This window comes from Mizuhopecten yessoensis, unplaced genomic scaffold, assembly GCF_002113885.1.
Source record: "Mizuhopecten yessoensis strain PY_sf001 unplaced genomic scaffold, ASM211388v2 scaffold9465, whole genome shotgun sequence".
In the NCBI taxonomy this organism is placed as follows: Eukaryota; Metazoa; Mollusca; class Bivalvia; order Pectinida; family Pectinidae; genus Mizuhopecten; species Mizuhopecten yessoensis.
Window position 1 is genome coordinate 77,912 of NW_018408061.1, and position 9,263 is coordinate 87,174.

At 35.6% G+C, this 9,263-nt stretch overlaps 1 protein-coding gene across 1 annotated transcript in view; it reads right to left on the reverse strand.

The window, feature by feature from the left end:
* LOC110458162 (alpha-L-fucosidase-like) overlaps positions 1-9,263 on the reverse strand; it is a 32,604-nt gene that overhangs the window by 9,063 nt on the left and 14,278 nt on the right. Inside the window, exons 2-6 of the mRNA XM_021509767.1 lie at positions 8,500-8,606; positions 7,969-8,099; positions 7,666-7,799; positions 7,057-7,154; positions 4,951-5,083 (exon numbers count right to left, since the gene is read on the reverse strand). Coding sequence (XP_021365442.1) covers positions 4,951-5,083; positions 7,057-7,154; positions 7,666-7,799; positions 7,969-8,099; positions 8,500-8,606 — 603 coding nt within the window. The remainder of the gene's footprint in view (positions 1-4,950; positions 5,084-7,056; positions 7,155-7,665; positions 7,800-7,968; positions 8,100-8,499; positions 8,607-9,263) is intronic.

Below are 9,263 nucleotides of genomic sequence, written 5' to 3' on the forward strand. Positions count from 1 at the left end.
TGAAGATTTTGGATGATGATGGATTATGGCAATGATGATGATTGAATAAGTATATATGAAAGAGGATGAAGAAGATGATAAAGATAATGATGATGATGATATGTTGATGATGATAGAATGATGACAATGAAATTGATTGTGATAATGCTTAATCCATGTCCGTGTGTGTATATGTGATATATGTGAGAATGCGTGAATGTCCTGTTTATGTATATGTAATGAAAAATAAAACCATTACAAAAAAAAAAAGAATGTATGATTTACAGCATCAGATGTTAAGATATATGGGCAGGGAAAGTGTATTGCGTTATCTTTTCAAATAAATATCTCGCACACATAAAGCATATGTCATTGATAAGCGTATAGGCCTGCATGTTAAGTGATATATCATACAATGTAGACTAGCATATGACTTATGAAAACGTCATTATGTTGTTATTTCCTTTGCTCTAAACAAGTCCTTTAATACTAGTACTATTTCAAAGGGAAAGCGTATATTTCCTCATAGCATAAAATTGAACATGCTTACTAAAATATTGCTTTTTGGAGTTTTAGCTATTTTGGAACATTGGAACATTGAAATATTGGTCAGCTTCTCCAAATATATTATTTATTTATAACGTTATGGTTATTATTATTGCAAGTATCCTGTTCATCATTATGTTGCATATTTACGTAATATACCAATATAAAGCATTTACCTTCCTTATAAAATGACATAGAATTATATAAATTCAATATAGTATACTATAACCATAATATGATCATTACTTCTCATGTTAAATCACTTTGTTTTTTACAAATTCTTATGAAAATTGTATTATTTTCTTAACAGCTAATCCCTGGGGGAACTGAGAAGACAATGATGTTCTGAAAACCAATTAAAATCTATGAGGTTGGATCATTATTCCAATGATCTTATCAGGAATTCACATAGTCAATTTGGTATTTGAATTATTGCCGTACATAAATATTTGCCTGTTAACAAAAGAACTATTCTATATTTATAATTTAAAGGAGATAAGTATATCAATATACAATTCGCTTGTGTGTAAAACGATATCTTAAATGAAAGCATTCCATGTGTTCTTTTTACGCACTGTTAGGTCATGGATGATATTAGTTCAGTCAGTTATAGCGACAGTAATACCAAGATTCGAATACTGAATATTATATAGTGCTTTATGGTAACGACTATTTATATTCTGGTCTCCAATGACGTCCCAACCTAACCCTGAAACATGGAAAGCTTACTGAGTATCTAAAAGGTTTAAACGTCTAACCCTGAAACAATGAAAGCTTACTGAGTATCTAAAAGGTTTAAAGGTCTAACCCTAAACCAAGGAAAGCTTACTGAGTATCTAAAAGGGTTAAACGTCTAACCCTAAAACAAGGAAAGCTTACTGAGTATCTAAAAGGTTAAAGCGTCTAACCCTAAAACAAGGGATGCTTACTGAGTATCTAAAAGGTTTAAATGTCTAACCCTGAAACAAGGAAAGCTTACTGAGTATATAAAAGGTTTAAACGTCTAACCCTGAAACAATGAAAGCTTACTGAGTATCTAAAAGGTTTAAACATCTAACCCTAAAACAAGGGATGCTTACTGAGTATCTAAAAGGTTTAAAAGTCTAACCCTAAAACAAGGAATGATAACTGAGCATCTAAAAGGTTTAAACGTCTAACCCTGAAACAAGCGATGCTTACTGAGTATCTAAAAGGTTTAAACGTCCAACCCTGAAACAAGGAAAGCTTACTGAGTATATAAAAGGTTTAAACGTCTAACCCTAAAACAAGGTAAGCTTACTGAGTATCTAAAAGGTTTAAAAGTCTAACCCTAAAACAAGGAATGATAACTGAGCATCTAAAAGGTTTAAACGTCTAACCCTAAAACAAAGAATGATAACTGAGTATCTAAAAGGTTTAAACGCCTAACCCTGAAACAAGGAAAGCTTACTGAGTATATAAAAGGTTTAAACGTCTAACCCTGAAACAATGAATGCTTACTGAGTATCTAAAAGGTTTAAATGTCTAACCCTGAAACAAGGAAAGCTTACTGAGTATCTAAAAGGTTTAAAGGTCTAACCCTGAAACAAGGAAAGCTTACTGAGTATCTAAAAGTTTTAAACGTCTAACCCTAAAACAAGGAATGATAGCTGAGTATCTAAAAGGTTTAAACGTCTACCCCTGAAACAAGGGATGCTTACTGAGTATCTAAAAGGTTTAAAGGTCTAACCCTAAACCAAGGAAAGCTTACTGAGTATCTAAAAGTTTTAAACGTCTAACCCTAAAACAAGGAATGCTTACTGAGTATCTAAAAGGTTTAAACATCTAACCCTAAAACAAGGGATGCTTACTGAGTATCTAAAAGGTTTAAATGTCTAACCCTGAAACAAGGAAAGCTTACTGAGTATATAAAAGGTTTAAACGTCTAACCCTAAAACAAAGAATGATAACTGAGTATCTAAAAGGTTTAAACGCCTAACCCTGAAACAAGGAAAGCTTACTGAGTATCTAAAAGTTTTAAACGTCTAACCCTAAAACAAGGAAAGCTTACTGAGTATCTAAAAGGGTTAAACGTCTAACCCTAAAACAAGGAAAGCTTACTGAGTATCTAAAAGTTTTAAACGTCTAACCCTGAAACAAGGAAAGCATACTGAGTATCTAAAAGGTTTAAAGGTCTAACCCTAAACCAAGGAAAGCTTACTGAGTATCTAAAAGGTTAAAGCGTCTAACCCTAAAACAAGGGATGCTTACTGAGTATCTAAAAGGTTTAAACGTCCAACCCTGAAACAAGGAAAGCTTACTGAGTATCTAAAAGTTTTAAACGTCTAACCCTGAAACAAGGAATGCTTACTGAGAATCTAAAAGGTTTAAACGTCTAACCCTGAAACAATGAAAGCTTACTGAGTATCTAAAAGGTTTAAATGTCTAACCCTGAAACAAGGAAAGCTTACTGAGTATCTAAAAGTTTTAAACGTCTAACCCTAAAACAAGGAAAGCTTACTGAGTATCTAAAAGGGTTAAACGTCTAACCCTAAAACAAGGAATGATAGCTGAGTATCTAAAAGGTTTAAACGTCTAACCCTAAAACAAAGAATGATAACTGAGTATCTAAAAGGTTTAAACGCCTAACCCTGAAACAAGGAAAGCTTACTGAGTATATAAAAGGTTTAAACGTCTAACCCTGAAACAATGAATGCTTACTGAGTATCTAAAAGGTTTAAAGGTCTAACCCTGAAACAAGGAAAGCTTACTGAGTATCTAAAAGGTTAAAGCGTCTAACCCTAAAACAAGGGATGCTTACTGAGTATCTAAAAGGTTTAAAGGTCTAACCCTGAAACAAGGAATGCTTACTGAGAATCTAAAAGGTTTAAACGTCTAACCCTGAAACAAGCGATGCTTACTGAGTATCTAAAAGGTTTAAAAGTCTAACCCTAAAACAAGGAATGATAACTGAGCATCTAAAAGGTTTAAACGTCTAACCCTGAAACAAGCGATGCTTACTGAGTATCTAAAAGGTTTAAACGTCCAACCCTGAAACAAGGAAAGCTTACTGAGTATATAAAAGGTTTAAACGTCTAACCCTAAAACAAGGTAAGCTTACTGAGTATCTAAAAGGTTTAAACGCCTAACCCTGAAACAAGGAAAGCTTACTGAGTATCTAAAAGTTTTAAACGTCTAACCCTGAAACAAGGAAAGCTTACTGAGTATCTAAAAGGGTTAAACGTCTAACCCTAAAACAAGGAAAGCTTACTGAGTATCTAAAAGGGTTAAACGTCTAACCCTAAAACAAGGAAAGCTTACTGAGTATCTAAAAGGGTTAAACGTCTAACCCTAAAACAAGGAAAGCTTACTGAGTATCTAAAAGTTTTAAACGTCTAACCCTGAAACAAGGAAAGCTTACTGAGTATCTAAAAGTTTTAAACGTCTAACCCTAAAACAAGGAAAGCTTACTGAGTATCTAAAAGTTTTAAACGTCTAACCCTGAAACAAGGAAAGCTTACTGAGTATCTAAAAGGTTTAAACGTCTAACCCTGAAACAAGGAAAGCGTACTGACTATCTAAAAGGTTTAAACGTGGTAGTCTTTGAAACTACTTATTTGGTTTTCAAGATAAAGAAATACTTTCCCAACTTGAATTTGGTGAAAAGGGGTATTTCAAATAGGGATGTAGCTATGATACTATATGACATTTCTATCAAATACTTTGTTTATTGCTGGTATCAGGTAAGTTAGTTTACTTACTCATTATTAGTTACAGTGACATGTTATGTTCAGACGCATTCGAAAAGCATACACTTTATCATATATAATCCTATGTAAACTGTGACACCATGATTTGACCACATCCGAGATCAGAGACTATGTGACAAAACTGTATCCTTTGTTTGTTTACCATCCGACAATGGTGAAATACCTAAACTGTATTTCCATGTCTTGCGCTTCCATGAGAAGCAGAGCACAAAATTGTAGGGGGGGGGGGGCCCTTTATTAACATAATACATCTTACCATATTTTTGAAAATCTATACAGCTTCTTAAGATATACCTTTTGCTTTTCCTTTCATAAACCTCTCTATAAACCCAGTATTTCACTCCTATGTGTGGCGCTATTAAGGACTGGAAGGACTCTGTATGATAACACTAAATACATGAAACCTCCATATAACTGACGGCTTAACTTTGGCATTTTTGTTCTTTTGTAGATATCTGAAAATTGTTATTTAATCCCATTCTTCTGGCTCCCCGTTCAGCCGCCTTGTGGCTTAGGGTTAGGGACTCAGAATCAGGAAACCCTGTCCGCCTAACTAATGGACAGACTATATGTTACAATGTATAAACAAATATAAGTTGATATGAACCAGACTTTCATGTTACATGTATCAAAGCGTGTTTTGTTTCTGAAACACGATCATTGATTCCGGCTTTACTATACGTTACCAATACCGTACCTAACGGTCTCCGCCAGTGTAGCAATGAGTTCCTGTATAGTAAGCACGTCAGATAGATCCGTATCTCTCCTGTATCCCCACGACTTCTGGTCCAGTGTCATAGCGTTTTCCCATTTATGCTTCTGGAGAACGCCTATTAAAAATAAAATAAATACTAATATTAATGTTTCGATTTTCTATATTTTCTGCAAACTTCACTTTGACCATAAAATATATGATAAATGATTTCACATGTAGATCAGAAAATGTTACAAAATAGATGAGTTTATATCACTCACCTCACGAACATTGAATAGTACGAACTTACCAAAATAACATCTACACCAACTACAGGGAAGTATTATAAGTCTATCAAGTCTGTTGGGAAATAAATATTCTTTGAAGGGAATTGATATTGTTAAGCAAATGCTATGATCGCCACCACAATAAACTGACATGTACTCCCTCAGGGTTGCAGTACGATTGTTTTCCAACCTTAACCTTTTTTCTTCATCATCTCATTTCATCATTAACTTTGTTTTATTGATATATCCGTATGGTCATAAAATAAAATGAAAACACAATTTATATTTCCAAAAATTAATCCGTTGTTTGAAAAAGTACTCTGGTAATGAACTTGTTATAAGCGAAACAAGCTCGCCTTAGAATGAACTATTTTGTTATTCTCATACAAAGTGACTTGTGGAAGAGAAAACTCATTGTCGCACAGGTAGGGAAATTGAAAGGCAAATCCAGTTCCTAAAGCGCACCGCGTCACTAGACGAAAGTTGGAGTGAAGACAAGCCACTACGTGGTTACACAGTGAAGAGCAGGTCAGTACTGAGCCGGCATGCATTTGATTACGTCTCATCATGTTGGCCGATTGTCGTATCTAGATGGCTTCGATAATTTTCAATTTTATCTGCCTCTGGTTATTTTCTCGATCTTATATGGTATGTCCTTCCTAAATCGATGACATCATGCAGGATTCTAATGATGACGTAAGTGTTAGTATTGAAGTGGTCAGTCGTGACAATCTTGTGCTTTTCTGTTAATAACGTTTTCCTTTCTGACCTCAGGAAAGGTCGCGGTGCTAAAGAGTCGTATCTACCGACAACGAGTCGTAAATGTTGCAGTGTAAGCTCTCTTTGTTGCCATCGCATGTCGCTTATTGTTTGGCGTGGTCTCAAAAATGTAGCTATGTGATGTTTTTTGAAAAACACGCTATAGGCCTTCTAATAACTTCTGATAACCCTTTTCACAGAGGAAAACACCACCATGCTTCCCTTAGTACCCCATATTTAGATCTCTCTTACAGACTTTAGTAGCGTCTTTCTCGTCATTCATCTTATCTTTCACTCTCTGAACTTCTCCACAAAATGGTGTAAGTAAAAAAAGCACAGTCAATATATGTCTCTTTCCTTTAGAAATTGCCATATAAGTATAGAGTTCTTGTTGATAAATATTTCCACTCGATGAGAAATATGTGTTGGTGTGGATAACTCTGGGCATAGGTTTCTGGGGTTTACCTGTTACATGTAATATGAGGAACTGGATTTTACCTGTATGCTTTGTGTTTATCAGTACACGTACCTGGATTGTACCGGTCAGTACCTTTACTTCGATTGCACCTGTTAGGATATGTACTTGGATTGACCATCAGTATACGTACCTGGATTGTACCGGTCAGTATACGTACCTGCATTGTACCAGTCAGTACACGTACTTCGATTGTACCTGTTGGGATATGTACTTGGATTGACCATCAGTATACGTACCTGCATTGTACCGGTCAGTATACGTACCTGGATTGTACCGGTCAGTATACGTACCTGGGTTGTACCGGTCAGTATACGTACCTTGATTGTACCGGTCAGTACACGTACTTCGATTGTACCTGTTAGGATATGTACTTGGATTAACCATCAGTATACGTACCTGGATTGTACCGGTCAGTACACGTACCTGGATTGTACCAGTCAGTACACGTACCTGAATTGTACCAGTCAGTACAGGTACTTCGATTGTACCTGTTAGGATATGTACTTGGATTAACCATCAGTATACGTACCTGGATTGTACCGGTCAGTACACGTACTTCGATTGTATCGGTTAGGAAATACGTACCTGGATTGTACCGGTCAGAACAGGTGAAATAGCCCCCGTGTTTACACATGTCTCCACTTCCCCATCGGTCATTGGTCAGCACAGTGTCCTTCACAGGGCTGAAATACAATATTATGTACGATCTGTAAAATGTGAGTATGATATAAAACTAGAAGACTGGCTACCAGCCCCTAAGTTTGTATGAAGAATTTCTCGGCTGCATTTTACTACTAGCTTATCTCCCCTAGTTTAGAACTTAGAATCAGACATCAAAGTGATCAAATTTTAGAGTTAAAATTGTTTTCTTAATTATTCAATATTCTAGAGACGGTGGCCAGTCTATATAACTAGGTACATTGTTTCTTCTAGTGACACATTTCCACTCAAAACTCTACATTTTTAGCGATTAAGCTTTATACATCTCTGCTTACAGGAATTGGCTGCTTATATACCTGCAGGCATGGTTTGGGCACCTGTAAAGGTTAGGAGTGGAAGGGGCACGGCACATGTAAGGCAGGGTAGGATTGGCGGTCATACCTTTAAAGATAGTGTGCATGGCTGGTTGTGTCTGTACGGTATATTGGGCTAGCTAGTCTTACTGATGGTGTATGATAGTGTTTAGGGTAATACCTGTCGTTATAGAGCCAGGCTAGGAATTGTGTGGAGTTCCAGTAGGAGTCGGGGGCCTCCCAGTCTCCGTCCGACCAGATGATATCGGGTTTGTACCTGTTCACAATCTCGTACAGCTCGGGGAGAGTCTTCTCCTGCGTGTAACAGTGAGTTTTAGTCAAATCAGGCACTGATATAGAGTATGTATACCAATAAAGGCATATATGTATGTAGTTAAAATGGTTAACTGACAATACAACTTTTAAACACTATCTTTTGTTTACAAATCGGATGCATGTTTATTATTTAATGAGGAAAACATACCCTGACAAAGTTCTGGGTGTGGAACTTGTTTGCCTTATCTCCCAGATACAGGGGGTTGAACCACTCAAACAGGGAATGATACAACCCGAAAAACATGGCGGTCTTGTTTCGGACAGCATTGGCTAGCTCACCTGGATGAGAAGGAAGTTACATGTATCAATGGTCAAGGTCACAATATTACTATGATGTATGTAGATAAGAAAAACTTACGCTGGTCGGACGGTTAATAGGACATATGTAAACGACATATGTGATGGTTTACGGTTGCTATTTTGTTTTATATTCAAACCTTTAAATCAATGTTTTTAAAATCTTTATAATGGATATAAAAGTATGTGTCTTTTCAGAAAATTGCGTTTACTAAAATACAGGGTGCCGCATTTACGGGCTGTAAGAAACTGATCTTTGCGGAAAACATGTCCCCTCTGTGGTACTTCTCCACCACGGTCTGGGTTAGCTGTGTTTTGCCTATTGACTGGTTAACTGATGGGGTTACAACCATATGCTAAACTATGGACAATATATAGATACCGACAAGGTCCCGATGCGGCCCGACGTCCATGGCGTTCCAGTTCCAGGAATGTGCGGATGGCCACATGGTGTATCCCTCATGGTGTTTACTCGTCAGCACAACATACCTTATATAAATGGAAACATGAAACATACTGGTGAATTAACAGGTAATTATTATTAATCAGGGTCAATGGTAACAACATAACAACAAAGTTCATCCGTAGAGGGATATAATGCATTATGGTTTGACACAGTTTAATATTAAACAACTGTATGGTAAAGGTTTAAAAGCAAAGTATGGTGCTATTTCCAAATGTAAGGATCATAATTTGTCAATAGATTGTCAACTTGATATATTTGACAAAGCCATCAAACTTTTTGTTTTATATGGATGTGAAGTTTTGGGTTTCTGTAACTATAAACTTATCGAATGTTTACATTTAAAATTTTGCAAACACATTTAATGTTAAAACGTCTACACCGAACTTTATGATATACGGAGAACTTGGAAGGTTTCCGCTAGATAGTAATGTCAAAGTAAGAATTATGGAACGCCATAGCTGTCACATATGGCATAAAAATACTATATGAATTGATATTTTCATTATATTATATGATTGCATCAATATATTATTTGATTTTATCATTATATTATTCGATTTTATCATTATATTATTCGATTTTATCATTATATTATTTGATATCATCATTATGTGATTTGATTTTATCATTATATTATATGATGTCATCATTATATTATTCGATTTTATCATTATATTATT